General features: G+C 36.1%; 1 protein-coding gene across 2 annotated transcripts in view; it reads right to left on the reverse strand.

Annotated features, from left to right (window-relative positions):
• FGL1 (fibrinogen like 1) overlaps positions 1 to 12790 on the reverse strand; it is a 30010-nt gene extending 17220 nt beyond the window's left edge. Inside the window, exons 1-2 of one of the 2 annotated variants that reach the window (XM_038560275.1) lie at positions 12662 to 12790; positions 1167 to 1246 (exon numbers count right to left, since the gene is read on the reverse strand). In XM_038560275.1, coding sequence (XP_038416203.1) covers positions 1167 to 1220 — 54 coding nt within the window. In that variant the 5' untranslated portion in view covers positions 1221 to 1246; positions 12662 to 12790. Of the gene's footprint in view, positions 1 to 1166; positions 1247 to 9864; positions 9911 to 12661 lie in introns of those variants that run through there. The other variant, XM_038560276.1, reaches the window with a different exon arrangement.
• Between the last annotated feature and the right edge of the window lie 3420 nt (positions 12791 to 16210).

Genomic DNA, 16210 nt, shown 5'->3' on the forward strand with positions numbered 1-16210 from the left:
CTTACGTCATGATCTCCTGTGATAAGTGTCAATGTTCACTTCTGAGAAATTCTATGTTTTCATGTGTGATTGCTTTCACTACTACCTTTATACACATTCTTTCCTAAAACAGCAACCAGATAGATTTCACCATTTACAATTGCCTTTTGGTACATATCTTTGTGTACTGCCTTATATTCATTCCATAAATAGGAGGAGCTACTATACTCCAGGCCCGCTGCTCGGTGGCCCGGAACAGCACAACTAGACACCCTATTTGGATGGTACACTCCCTTCTTATGAAGGCCTGTACTGTAAACACAAAAATTCAGCCTCAAAACTGGAAGTCACATAGCAAGAAAATAGGGAAATGGTGGTACGGGTCTTCTCCCATTTCTAAGTCCACGTTGCTGAATCCCCCCTGGCTATTGCTCAAGGACCATTTCTTATTTGCACTTGGTGCTCTCTCCTCAATACTCCTTGATTTATCCACTCTGAATTATTTGCTTAGCTCCCTGATTCCTACTAGTCTCAAAAATGAATAGCAAGGACATTTCATGGTGTCTGGAATCCTGTGCTGTTTTCCAACAAATGGACATTGGTTGTGATATTGTTAAATATAGTTAAATATAAATTGCACTGTGTAATTTAAAAGTTACTGAAAGTACAGGGCAAGGGTCTTCAATCTTTATGAGACTGCATGTATGGTTTTAGTGAGCTTATTTAAAATTTAGAAGTTTTCTCACTCCTAGAACTTTGAGTAAATGAGTATTTCTCCCTTTTATTTATGGAGGAAGACATGAGTTCATTATAATTACTTTCAAATAATTTGTTTAATTTACACTAATAGGGTTTAATATTGGAAAGCTCAATATTGGGAAAGCCCCGGGTCAATTTTAATCACTAAGGATAGTTTTGAATTTCTAAGATTATTTAACTATCTAAATAGCCTCAGTAAATTAAAAAAGCTTTTACTCATTTATTGTGAATACTGGTTTTTACTTTCAGAAAAAAAAGTTTATGTCACTTTTTAAGTGTCCATCATGTGCCAGGTGCTTCCAGAAACCTTTTTCATTATTTTTCCCTTAGTTAATTTTTTCAACACCAAATTACTAAAGGTTTTCTGCAAAATAAAAGAAAACTCAGGTCAAAGCAGGTATTATAAATATATAAATAAATGATCTTACCCAGCTTTCCCTGCCAATTACCAGAATGGTGGTGACAAGGATGAAACTGAACATCTTCAACACTTCTCTCACTGAAACAACTACAAGAACAAAAGAAATTTCATAAACTTATTTACTGCGAATTATTCATGAGACCAGAATTGGGTTCAGATTTGGCAGAGTCCAGGATGTCCAATGCAGCTTCATCTCTAATCTGAGAGTCTTCAAGGAAATTCTCCTGAACTTTCCCATGCTTGCTTCCCACAGAATGATGCTGTTACCTTAAATAGATTGAATCCATTCAATTGCAGAAATAGAGAAAGGACTCTGCTTCTGTGTTCTATTGTTCATGTGTTGCTTTTGCAGAAAAAGCAAAGGCTCTGTAAACACAAAGCCCTGCCTCCAGTGTTTTGGCTGAGCCACTTCCTAGTTGTGTAGTCCTTAGGCAACCTACTAAAATGCTTCTGATTTGTAAATGGAAATCACAATTTCTACCCGATAGGACTGTGGCCATTTGGACATACTTTTAGATACCCTGGTATACAATAATTGCCTAATGAACAAGAACTCATATTGTATATGGAAGACTGCTTTTATTTTTAAAAAAAGAAAAATGAAAAAAGTTACAACTAAAGAAATGATAGGTAATGTTTTTCTTGATGTCTTAATGGATAAGCAAGCTAACAAGATGATATGTCTTTAAGCTCTATTTAAAGTTGTAGAGAAAAACTCACTTTACCACTTCTTGAGATTGTTTAAAAAATCACTCTTGAGGGGCATCTGGGTGGCTTAGTAGGTTAAGGGTCCGATTCTTGATTTCGGCTCAGGTTATGATCTCAGGGTCGTGAGATCAAGCCACACATCGGGCTCTTTGCTGAATGTGGAGCCTGCTTGGGATTCCCTCTCTTCCCTCCCCTGCTAGCCCCCTACCACATGCATGTGCTCTCTAAAATAAAATAAAATAAAATAAAATAAAATAAAATAAAATAAAATAAATCACTCTTGAGGTCATGAGTCTTGATGAAAAATTTTGTTCATCTCAAAATAACTTCTATGTGCTGCCAGTGGTGATTTTTCATACATTTTGGAAGATAAGGAGCACAGACAGGAAGAAATATTTGCATAATCTTCAAATTTTATGCTTACAGTTTCCACTGAAAAAAAGAAAACTGGAATCAACTGAATTATTGTTAGCCTATTTTTATTCTTATAGAACCCATGACCACTAGGTCTTTTCATGTATCTCTTTCTCAACTTTTATGTAATTAAAAAAGTGGTCCCTAACTTTACTGCCCATTAGCATCACTTGGGGAGCTTTTAAAAAATCTCCATACCCAAGAATTTAGTCAAATGTCTAAAGGTGGCAGTCAGATGCATGGGGTTTTTAAAACATTGTTGATTCCAATGTGTAGCAAAGTTCAGGAAGCGATGATTTAAGGACTTAATATTCAAAAATTTTTATGGATATTGTAACAAAGTAGTTCGTTCTCAGTCCTTCTGAGGCCAACAAAAACAGTTACAGAACAACGGGAAAGACACTTAAATTCAGGGACAAATACTGCACATGCCATCTTGGGAAGCACCATAGAATAGAATATGAGTTTTTAGAGTATGTGCATTACAGGGAGTAATAAAAAGTCTGCTAGATATAACTGTATAATTTTACTTTTGGCTGACTTTTTTTTTTTTTTTACTATGAATCTAGAACTGTGCTGTGTATTTTAGATGCACCTTCTTTAATTCTCAAATAACTCTCCAAGGCAAGTACTGCTATCCTCATACAAACGAATAAATAAGAGAGGTTAAGTTACTTCCCTAAGATCACACAAGCAGTTTATAAGACCCGGCAGTTGAGTGGAGGATTTTCCACCTTGACCACCCATGACCTTAACCTGAACTCCACACAGCCTGTCCCATTATCCACATGTGCCTGCAACGCACAGGGAAATGGACTGCATGGACACATGGGGGACATCCCACTTGGCCTTCTCCGGTGAACTTCAACCTCACTCCTGTATGTGGCTGTGACTTATTTGTTCCTGAGCCATGCACTTCTGCAAAGGAACATCAGGTGAATCTGGTAGGAGAGGAGACAGCTGCACCAAAGCAGCAGCAATGTCAGGGAACAGCAGCGTTAGCAAGCCTTTACTGATGATCAGCAATCTGCTGCGCTCTGCACTGTGCTGCATGCTGTGGAAGCAGAAACAGGGCAGCCTCAGCAAGGCAATGTTTCAAGTCAGAAATGAAAATAACTATTAAAAAAGAAATTAAGGACCATATGAATTAAGTATATGTGAACCCAAATGTGATTAAGTTTAAAAACTGAACTTTCCCAGACCACCCCCAAGACAAAATTAATTACTTCCTTTACCATGACCCCCCATACTATATTTACAGACCAAAATAGCAGTTATCCACTGGATAAACATTGTTTGCATGCTTGCTCTGTTCCAGGCACGATGCCAAATGATGGAGTGATTTTTTTTTTGCGTGTCTTTCTCTAACTGCTTAGAATAAGATTTTTGAAGGCAAAGGCACCACCTTGCTAATTGTATCCCCCGCATCTAACTTGTTACAGTAACCTCCAAAAAAGTCATTTGTCTCTGTAGAAAATATTCCCCAGGAAGGAAAATCTTTCTCAGAGGGGAAAATGTCCCTCCCTTGCCATAAAACTAGTCTGTTTGCAGTGACAATACATCCTCCTTCCTTCTCTGTGTTTATCCTGGTCAAGGGGAAAACAATGGGCTCAGTGTATTTTTGAAAGTAAGCGTTAGGAAGGAGGTAGAGACTTTTGACATGAATTTATTTTCTCTTTCTCACCAAGCTAAGCTGCACTGCAATGTGCCAGCCAGGTACAGCGCTAAAGGCATCAGGCTAGCTTCAAATGCAGGGTTGGAGGTGACGTGCTGACACTCAATCCTCATCTAAACCTCATCTAAATCCTCATCTAAACCCTGAGTAGTCTGTGAATACTGTTTCTCTCACCCCATCAGACAGGCTTACTTTTCACTAGTTAAACCAGAGAGTCTCTGGGTAGCATGACCACAGGCACACTAGAGGTCAAGGGAGAGTACTTTATTCTATAAGTTGCAAACACTCCCGCACCTACACACACACACACACACACACACACACACACACACAATTGGGATACTTTGTCCTGGCGGCCAGGAAACCTGCTTTCTACTCCTTCCATCACTTTCCAGGCCAGAGACCATGGGGATCCTCTCTGGGGGACTGAACAAGCTCACAGAAAAGATAATCAGAGGCTAACATTGAGTGATACTCCAACAGAAGAGCCTTGTTCTTGCCTGATCATTCTCCAAAGAACTCCACCGGTTGACAAGTCTCTTTCATGCACACAGGAAAGGTATAAGCACAGTATTTTGTTTATTTCTTTCAAAAGGGTTCTCTCTGAAGGCAGGCATATATTAAGTTTCTTCCTATATCCATATTTACTTAACAGTCTAAAGAGAAGCACTTAAAGGGGAGCTTGGATGGCTCCATCAGTTAAGTGTCCAACTCTTGATTTTGTCTCAGGTCATGATCTCAGGGTGGTAAGATTAAGCACTGTGTCCAGCTCTACGCTGAGCAAAGAGGTTGCTTAAGATCCTCTCTCTGTCCCTTCCCCACACCCCCCCACTCATTCTCTCTCAAAAATTTAAAAATAAAGTGAGAAACATGTAAAGACCAAACATTCTGTATAATATCATTGAGCAGAAATCCATACAATAGCAATCAATTTACCACGAAGATATATAATTTACCTGTTATAACTTAATCCTTTCATCTAACATTGTAAACTAAATGATCAAAATGTACAGAAAGAAGTGGAGTGCTGTGTATATTGCACAGCTAAGTGGGCAAAGAAGTCAGACAAAATAGAAGAACACATACAATAACTCATTGCAGAAAAGCTCTAGTAAGTATTTGTAGATCCAGTTTTTCTTCAGTTAGTCATCCTTTTATGACTTCATATGATATAATTTAGAGCAACATAGTTTAGGAAAACTGATATTTTACTATGTGATCTTAGTAACCATTTAAAATTCAAACATGTATTGAACGACTGCTTTATGCCAGGTGCTATGTACACTAGATGCTTTTATATATAGCTTATATTAAAGATATTGAATTACATTTAAAGTATTAACTTACATTGGGTGGTTTTTGTGGCTCAGTAGCATCTGACTTTTGATTTCATCTCAGGTCATGATCTCAGGGTCATGAGATCCAGTCCCATTTTGGCTCTGCACTGGGCATAGAGCCTGCTTAAGATTCTCTCTCTCTCCCTCTTGCCATCCCCCATAGACTCTGACCCCAAGCCATAGACTCAGATATTTCTGACTGTGTACATATTTGGTGTCTGAAAGGAAAGAAAGCCAATGACATCTAATGAACTAGATGTCATTTTGTATGCATTTGAGAAAACCATCCTAGACTATAAACAAAAAAGTAGAATCTAAAATTTGTAAGGAAGCCATCAAAAAGTTTGATTCTCATATGAAAGAAAAGCTCATCAAAATGCTTAAAGAAGTCCAGATGTCAAAAACTCTGAAAAGGAAGAACACGAAGATTATTTCAGATATTGAAAAGAAAAGCAATGTCTGCTTGAACTCCAGGATGAATTGCTTTGGTTAGAACCACAGATGAAACAACTGTTCATCATACTCAAATAAAGTATGATGAATTTACAGAGAGAAAATCTTCCCTTAGGGATGCCACAGGTTTCTTATCTAAACAAAAACAGCTTCATCAAGATTATTCGGATATTCAAGAGAGAGAACCCCGTGTAAAGGAAACATATGATTCATCCAGCCTTCCAGATCTGTTATTCAAAGCAAGAACCCTTTTGGGAGCTGAAAACCACCTGCAAAATATCAACCATCAATTAGAGAAGCTCCTTGACCAGAAAGGAGACCCTCTCATGTGCGTGCACACACATATGCTCTCTCTCAATAAACAAACATAAAATATTAGCTTGTATTAAAATATACATAAAATGAGGTTTAATTATGACATTTAAAATAATTTCCAATGTAAAAAAACAAAAAACCTTTCTGTGAGCTTTTAGAGAGGACAGAAATGAGAAGAGAATTGCCAAGAAACAGAAGTATGATGAATGGTTTGCTATCAACTAGTACTTTCTAATTGATAAAATAACCTTGGAATTATAATTTTAAAACTTTTCTAGGTGGCTTTTACTATTGTCATGAAAGACAAAATCATCTTCTTTAAGATGCCAACATCAACTATACTAAAAACCTTATTTACAATACAGTAGTGTCCTCAACTTTGCATTGTAGATATTGAGATTTTGCACATTTAGCAAAATTTCAGACAGAAATGAATACCCTACCCAAGGGCATCTGATGTTTTAAACAAACACATTTTCATTCTCGTTGTGGGCCTAGTTTCATGTTTCTTTTGTCCAGGAGCTCTTGGAAGGAACTGTGATTATAATTGCTCTACCTGTCAAGGGTCTGTTGGTGGAAAAAGAGCCAGCAGAAAAATAAATTCTTCCTACAATTATAATAATTTACTTTAGATATATTGTATATATTTAGGTATGAATACATTTCCATCTTTCAAATTAGGCATAGCAATCAAACACTACTACAGTAAGATTTATTTTCTTGTAGATATAGATATAGATATAGCTATACCAGTTGTATACTCTTGTTCATTTAAACATAATTATATGCAATTAAGGCCTTATAAAATACAACAACCCCTAAAACATGTTTCTTCCTTTCCTCCATCAGAATGAAAGACAGAAAAAATAGGAAGAAAAAAATAGAAAGAAGCAAATTACTTTCAATGATTATACTTCATAAATCATATGGGAAAATGATATAGGTTGACAATGTATTTACTGTTGTCTGTTTAAATTTTCATAATTATTAAAAGTATTTCATTGGAAACAGGACTGATCTTTCCTAAGAAAAGCTGAAATGGTGAGTTGTACATTCTAAGGATCATCAGAAAGGAAAAGCTATCTATGCAAGACTTGAATTTGCCGAGTTGTTTATAAAAATCTATGTAGTACTTCCCTACTTGAATCATAAATACTCGAAGGGCACTGTTTTTTGCTACATTGCCTATCTTCTGAATTACCTATCTTTTTGCAAAATAGAAGAGGCAATTATCCTTAGACTTTAATACTATTGCTAATTCTCTCAGTTAATATATTTTTCAGTACTATATAAAATTGTGATAAAATTATGATTTTAAAATTCTAATTTTAGGGGCACCTGCCTGGCTCATTCAGAAAAGTATGTGACTCTTGATCTCAGGGTCATGAGTTTGAGTCCCAAATTGGGTATAGAAATTACTTAAATAAATAATTTTTTAAAGATTTTATTTATTTATTTGAGAGAGGGAGAGGAAGAGAGAGCATGACGGTGGGGCTGGCAGGATAGAGGGAGAAGCAGACTCCCTGCTGGGCAGGGAGCCGGACAAGTCCTGATCCCAGGTTCCTGAGCCAAAGGCAGATGCTTAACCAACTGAGTCACCCAAGCACCCCAATAAATAAATATTTTTTAATTCTAATTTTAAGAAGAAAAACAAATAAAACTGCATTCTTTAAAAAACATATATAATTGAAAATAGGGATATGAATAGTTATTTGTACACCAATGTTTATAGCAGCATTATTCACAACAGCCAAAAGGTATTGTGAATAATAATCCAAATGTCCATCCACAGATTAATGGATGATCAGAATGTGATATATACACAATGAAATATTAACCTTGAAGACTTATGCCAAGTGAGACAAGTGAGACACAAAAGGACAAATACTGTATGTTTCCCTTCGTATAAAGTACCTAGAGTAATCAAATTCCTAGAGATGAATTATGTATATTAATTTGAAGTGTAAGAAATTGTCATTTTTGTAGGCCTAAAACATTCAAACACACATTTCTTACAGTTCAACCTAATTAAGAAAGGACAACTAGGCACTAAGGAAATTATAAATATATTCAAATGTAATGAAATATTATACATATGTTTATTGTCTACCCACCTCCACTGCTGTCTACAATGTAAGTGCCATGAAATTAAGGACTTGACCCTTTTTATTTCTGCCATATCCCAGTGCTTGGTAGATAGTTAGGTACTGTATCAGTTTCATAGGGCTGCTATAACAAATGACCACACAGCGGGTGGCTTAAAGCCACAAAAGTTTATTGTCTCACATTTCTGGGGATAGAAGTGTGGAATTAGGGAGTCAACATGGCTATGCTCCCTCTGAGAGCCTCTAGAAGAGAATGCTTCCTTGCCTCTTCTAGAATCTGGTGGCTGCCAGGAATCCTTGGCATCCCTTGGCTTGTGGCAGCAACACCCTACTCTCTGCTTCCACTTTCACATGTTTCTGTGTCTCCCTGTGTCTAAATTTCCCTCTTCATACAAGGACACCAGACCACTGGACTGGAGTTCATCCTAACTCAGATGACCTTATCTTAACTCGATTCTATCTACAAAGACTTCTTTCTAAATAAGGTTACATTCTCAGATAATGCAAATTAGGATTGAACATGTTACTTTATGGGAAACAATTCAACTTGGGTCAAATACTCAACAAAATATTTGGTGAATTGATGAGAAGAAAATTTATGAAACAAAGTTAGAATTTTAGAACTTCTGTTATTGTAATTTTACAGTTGCTTATTAGAGACCAAATTCTTTTTGTCTATTGAATTTATTAGATGTCTCTATCAGATTGCCTCTGTCATCTCCCCTCTTTCAGCATTGACAGAGAACATTCATAAACTATGGCTTTTTAAAGTTTGTATTGATTTGCAAATATGACATTGTGGTGTGTGCTAGCTTATATTGGTTTTAAAAAGAGATATTTGAATTTATAAAATCCCAAGAGAAAATAAATAACTGCTGGAGGGTATTATGCTGAGTGAAGTAAGTCAGTCGGAGAAGGACAAACATTATATGTTCTCATTCATTTGGGGAATATAAATAATAGTGAAAGGGAATATAAGGGAAGGGAGAAGAAATGGGTGGGAAATATCAGAAAGGGAGACAGAACGTAAAGACTCCTAACTCTGGGAAATGAACTACGGGTGGTAGAAGGGGAGGAGGGCGGGGGGTGGGGGTGAATGGGTGACGGGCACTGGGGGTTACTCTGTATGTTGGTAAATTGAACACCAATAAAAAATAAATTAAAATAAATAAATAAATAAATAACTGAAAACTTAAAACCTTACATTTTTAAAATTTGGCTATCTTAATGGGCTAAAGATATTATCATACCTACTCAATACAAATTATTAGTCTGACTCATATTTTTCAGTTGGTAATAAATATATATATTTTAAAGGTTTTAAAAGATTAAAAATATATTTATCTACATAATATATACATATTAAATATTTTAAAATATATATATATATTTAAAGATTTATTTATTCATGAGCGACACAGAAAGAGAGGCAGGGACACCGGCAGAGGAAGAAGCAGGCTCCCTGTGGGGAGCCCGATGCAGGACTGTATCCCAGGACCCTGGGATCATGCCCTGAGCTGAAGGCAGATCCTCAACCACTGAGCCACCCAGGCATCCCAGTAATAAATGTATTTCTCAAGCAGAACTACAACAGCTATACCGCTAATTTTTTAAAATTTCATTTGTACCTTTATGGTTATTTATCATTTAATTTTTAAATTTGTCATAAAGTTCAAGTCATAAAGAGTAAAAAATTACCCTTCCAGGGATCCCTGGGTGGCGCAGCGGTTTGGCGCCTGCCTTTGGCCCAGGGCACGATCCTGGAGACCCGGGATCGAATCCCACGTCGGGCTCCCGGTGCATGGAGCCTGCTTCTCCCTCTGCCTATGTCTCTGCCTCTCTCTCTCTGTGACTATAATAAATAATAAATTTAAAAAAAAAATTTAAAAAAAAATTACCCTTCCACATCAGGGAAGTTTCTTAACATTTAATCAGTGGCAGAGTCATAAACATGTAAAATTTTTTAATGTTACAGGAAATAAGAAGCAAGAATAATTGTTTTATTATAAGCAAGCAAAAGAAAATGAAGATGGAAAATTAAAATCTTTTTTTAAAAACACATAAAGAGATTTTGGAAGTAGAAAGCATTATCCCATGAACCTAGTACACTATAATAAAACTATAATAAAAGGAAATGAGATCATCCAAACATCATTAACACCTTAGGAAACAAGGCTCAGAGAGGGAAAATTATTTAGCTAAAGAAATAAAATAAATTTTCACTAAGTATATTCACATTGATTTGGGAGATTAGCATAAAAATATGATGTACTACCATTCATTTGTGACTCTGATTCAAATTAGTCTTCTGACTGAAAAGAAACAATATATTTTAATGGATTATTGATTGGGACTTTCCCTTTTTCTTTCCAGTAGTAAAAAGAATGTCTCGTTTTTCTAATGTGATAGCAACCAAATCTTCATTATTTTAATCCACTTCCAGCTATCAGATAAATTATTCAGGAGTCAAGAATTCAAAGTCACAAAATTTTTGTGCCTTCCAGACTTTGCTTTTATACTGTCTATTGAAATTAGCATATTTTCTTTGGTTCATCAAGTTCCTTTATTATTTCTGGGGTCAAGTACTTTATTTTAGAAATGAATAAATTAGCTTAAAAAGTTAAAGAGCTTCAAAACAAATTATGGTCTTACATCTATGTCTGTTTCTAGGTCTTGTATAAGAGACAGTGTATGCTGAAAGAGCTCTGGGAGATGCTGGGAGATTATATAGCATGTATACATATTGCTATACATGAGATGTTATAGAAAATAAAGCGTCAATAAAATGTTTTGGCAGGCTCTGACTCTTGGTGTCCTCAAATTTCCATCTCATCGCCATTAAAATAATCAAATCTGATCTTTCCCAGAGAAAGGAGGCAGCCTCTAGTCTGGCAGCTCCTTCAGTAATAAGGCATTTCAAGATGTCGTTATAAATATATTTTTTAATTTGATAATCTTTAGAATAATTCCTGATAATGTCTCAAATCATATAAATTCCTCAGTGCCCAATTATAATTCTTTCTTTTAGAGGCTTATTTACTTATTTGAGAGAGAGAGAGAGAGAGCATACATGTGATAGCAGGAGTGGGGAGGTGGGGGTGGGTAGAGGAAGTGGAAGAGGGAAAGAGAGAATCTTAAGCAGGCTCCCTGCTGAGCCTAAAGCCTGACACAGGACTCCATCCCAGGACCCTGAGATCATGACCTGAGCTGAAATCATGTCCTGAGCTACCCAGACAACCCTCCATCCAATGTAATTCTAGATATCTTCTACAATGTTGAAGAAATGCTTAGGTATTGAGTATTTCAAATGCTTTGAAAGTCTGGTATCTATCATTCATCATAGTAAACCATTATTATTTTGCAAATCTGGCTTATGATAAAATTGCATCAGATTATCCAATTCCTTACTATACAGTTGTAGTTCTTTTATAGTGTTTTTGCTTTAGGCTGTTACAAAACTTTCAATTTTTGTAAAACAAAAATAGTTTTCAAATGACTATTCTTTGATGTACTGTATTATTTGACATAATTTTTTCTAGGTCTCTAAAGTGCAATTTCTCCCTCACTAAAATTTTTTTAGGTCAGTTGATAGTGAATTAAACTTAGAGGCAGGGGTACCTGTGTGGCTCAGTGGTTGAGTGTCTGCCTTTGGCTCACGTGTGATCCCGGGGTCCTGGGATCCAGTGCCGCATCAGGCTCCCCAGAGGGAGCCAGCTTCTCCTGCCTATGTTTCTGCCTCTCTCTTTGTAGCTCTCATAAATAAATAAAAATCTTAAAAAATAAAGACAAAAATATTATGTTTTAAACTGAAATGTTGTTCAGCTGATATATAACTTTTTAAAACAATTACAAAACAAAAATACATATTAATGTAAAAAAATTTTAAATGGTGTTTTAAGCAAGCTATTATGAAAGGATACAAGATATAAGAAATTATAAGAAGAGAGAGCTATTGGAAAGAAACATGTTTAGTAAGTTAGCATTCACAAATGGACTATACCCTTAATATAAGACAGTTACTTAAAAGTTTGCCCATTAACACAGAGTTAGACATTCCTTTTAGACTATTTTCTTCTATTTTTTTTTCTTTTTCTGAAGGTGAAGTATAACAGTATCTTTGTTACCTATCTTAAGCATTTATACTCAGTGAAAGCTTTAAAAAGCTAAATACGTTTGATTCCCAAAAGAGAAGTAAAGAAAAGCATTTCTGAAGATTTTGCTTCTGAAATGGAAATTATAATATTGTCCCCGTCTTGTATATTAAAACTGCAAATCCTATTTTTTGCATCATATTCCCATCCAATACATTCAAGATGTACTGGGAGTGGAAAGGAGATAAAACTCTATTTTCCAAGTTGCAGAGGTGGTCTTCTCTGTAGTTAACCTGACCTCTCCTAGGAGTCGATGGTTGTTTTCTGAATTATGCTTAATATCATACCTATGAAATCAATTAGCATTATTACAGTTATGTCAAAAGCACAGAGATGTTAAATACCTTGTTTGAAGTAAAAAATGAGTCAGAGACACAGCTCAGACTAGGTCCCGCCACTCTGCCTCCCAGGATCCTCTAACTGCATTCAGAATTTGTAATTGCTTCCCTGTTATTTGATTAGAAATAGGGAGAATGTTGATTCTGGCTTTAATCCAGAAACAAATAAATGAGGAAATCAGTTTAACTGGAAGGAAAGCTAAAAATGGAAATTCAATGACAAATCACAGTACTCAGATATTTTTCTTTTTTTCTATTTGTATGAATTTTTTATGAAAGGTCTAATAATGTATCTTCATGAAAATTCATCTCTCATTTTTTAACTCATATTTTTGTACTCATCCAGAGAATTTCTGTACTTGGAACTTTGATAATTCTCACTTGAAGGTTAAGTAACACCAACGTTCAGCTGAAGCTTTGCTTTATAGTACTAAGGATAATAAAGTTTTACCTACAAAGATATGGGTTAAAGTGTCATTCGACTACAATATGTCCAAATTTTCTTAGTTATAAAAAATGTGGCAAGCTAATAATTGCCAAGATGAAATGGTCAGTTTAGTTAATCTTTAAGAAAAACAAAAACTCCCTGAGGTGCAAAATTACGAAATTTATCTGTATGCATCAATCACACCCTGTACGAGTTGTTCCTTTTGTTTTAAACTCTAGAGGATTTTCAAATCTGTAACACTCAACTTGCTAGCTCTATTGGTTGAGTAATAGTTTCAGGCTGGAAACCAGGTTCATCATTTCTTTTTTTGTGTGATGTAACTCAAGCTGTTGTTTGCTATTCATTCTGTGATCCCTATTTATTAACTCAGATTCCAGTAAAATACAGGAGTTGTGTTTTCTTTCTGTCGTTTGTTGTTTTCCACACTCAAGTATTGCTAGTGTTTGACTTTCCCATTAAACATTTTCCTGTCATTCACTCAGAAATTTTAAGTTTATGAAGAAAAAGCTAATCCTGATGATTTACTGGAAAGGAAAACAGGTTGAAGTTGAGTGGGGAACAGAATACGTGACCCCTAAATATGCCACTTTGACATGTGGATTATTTCAAGCTGAAGACCATCAAATCTCAACAGACTCAAGAAGAGCTGTTCATCTTTCCTTTAATTGCTTAAAAGAATTTAAATAGAGGTTCTGTACCAGGAGGGAGTTAATACCAAAGAGAACTTTTTGTCAGAAAGACATATTTGGGGACACCTGTGGCTCAGTTGGTTAAGTATCTACCTTTGGCTCAGGTCATGATCCCAGGCTCCCTGCTCAGTTGAGAGTCTGCTTCTCCCTCTGCCTCTGCCCCCTACCCCAACCCTGCTTATTTGTGTGCATACTCTCTCTCAAATAAATAAATAAAATCTTAAAAAGAAAAAAGAAAAGAAAGATATATCTGCATGGCATGGCAAACATTTGTTTATCAAACATTTGCCCTACTCCTCTTCCAGTGACTTTTCTTCCTCTCCTTTTGAAGCCCCAAACCACTACCTGCTTCTCCTTAGCTAATCATGCTTCAACTGTCTGACTGCCTTTTGCGTCTCTGTCTTTGGGCCTCTCATACATACAAAATTAATTTCTTTCCTGTTAATCTGTTTTATGTTAATTTAATTATTAGGCTAGTCAAAGAACATAGACGGGTTGACTAGAAGTTTTCCTCCCTGACAGTGATGTACACACACGGAAGTGAAAATTATGCATTCATAATCATAGAGAATTCAAGCTGCTGGCATTAAATGTCAAAAGCAAAAGTATGGGATTATTTGGCTGTGGTAAAATGAAATATTTTGAAATACAACCTGTTTTTTCCTCCTTGTATCCCTTTTGCCTTCTCCTCGGTCAAGCATTTAATAAACTGTGCTCACTTCATCAGAGAAGGAACAATAATATCCATAACAATGCCCCTTACATGTGGCACACTTATGTGCTAGACATGGTAAATATAGTAACTCAGTCAGCCACAACAGTCCTATGAGAAGATATTGTTACCATCTCCATTTTACAAATGAGGAAACCAAGGCACAAAGGTTTAAGCAACCTGCCCAAGGTCACACAAGTAGCATCAGGTGGATCCAGGATTCAAAGATAGTCATACTGAGAGTCTGCGCTCTTCATCATTAAAGATAGATAATGCTGTCTATTGGGGACGTGGTCTTTGGGGACATTGTCTCAAGAAAAACCCAGAGAAAGCTAATCAGACAATAAGGATAGAATCTAGGGTCAATGTTCCCTGAAAGCTTGACAGACACTGAGCTTGATAGGAGAAATATTATTCCTTTAGTCTACAGATGCATTGAAGAATATGGGGGAAGAATTCTCAAGAGAAAAAGTCAAATTTGTGACCTTGCTAACTGTACCAAACCTTTAAAATGAGAATGGGACCAGAGATAACTGGCTGAAAGAAGTGAGAAAACACTCTAAGAGGAGCAGGTTCGATTCAGTGTTGGAGGAGATGGACCAGAAATGGAAGAAGGGTTGGCATGCATACTTTCAGGCTGTTTGGGGATTTTTTTTAAGACAGCTTCACTGAACAGAATAGTGAGGTTATTAAGGTTTATATCTTAAATTAGCTTGTCTAAGAAATTGGATTTAATTCACTTACCCTAAGTGTGATTAGTTTCTCAGGAACTAACTTACATTCAACAGTTTATCAAGGGATACATAAAACAGAAAAACTAGCTCATTAGTTTAGAAAAAGAGAATTGCTTAGTAAGATAATCTGTTTAGTTATTTGCACAGAAGATTCCTCATGGGCGGGCAAAATCACCCTGGAGAGTGAGGCAAAAGCAGTTTGGGTGCACCAAGAACATGAATAAAGGTATTGATAATCTTAGAGGCTTTTTTGTTTGTTTGTTTGTTTTCCACAGTAAAGTAATTAGATATACTTTTCTTCTCTGGCCTGAGAATATTTCCACTGGACAACAGTTACAGTTGCACCAAGATCAGGTCATTTTGGCTCCAGGACAGGATTAGATGAGCACTGACAAGTTCTCTCCCTCTTCTTTTGGAAGACCTTATTCAGAGAACTCAATTCATACATCAGTTTTAGTACAATTGTCATCCAAACCCTCTGGATCCTGGATTGTGTCTGCTGGATTGGACACCTGTCCATTATCTGATACCTGACCCAGTCCCAGTGGGAAGGTTTAATTCCAGATCTCCCCATCTCTAATCTGCTCAAGGCTGCAGCATCAAACATGTCTGTTCTCAGCCCCATTATGAACTAGACTCAGAGAGCTGATCCTACATCCTTTCATGTATGCAGATATTCTGATGGTTATATTTTCCAGCCTTAACTCTCAATTCAGAGAGATGCATCCTTTATGGAACTTTCGAAATCCTGTGCTTTGAATACAATGATCACATTTTAAACTTAAAATTTGCCTTTTACTGAAATATTTAGAATGAAGTATATTGTAAGTATCAAGCAAAAATGTCATCAAGAACTGTCTTCATTCAAGCAACAGAGCCTCTTCAGGGGGAAGTAACAAAACTCTTTCCTAAAATGTTGGTTTGGATATCATCACAGGCAGAGTCCTCAAACAATACAAAACTTGTTCTCAC

Source organism: Canis lupus, chromosome 16, assembly GCF_011100685.1.
Source record: "Canis lupus familiaris isolate Mischka breed German Shepherd chromosome 16, alternate assembly UU_Cfam_GSD_1.0, whole genome shotgun sequence".
Taxonomy (NCBI): Eukaryota; Metazoa; Chordata; class Mammalia; order Carnivora; family Canidae; genus Canis; species Canis lupus.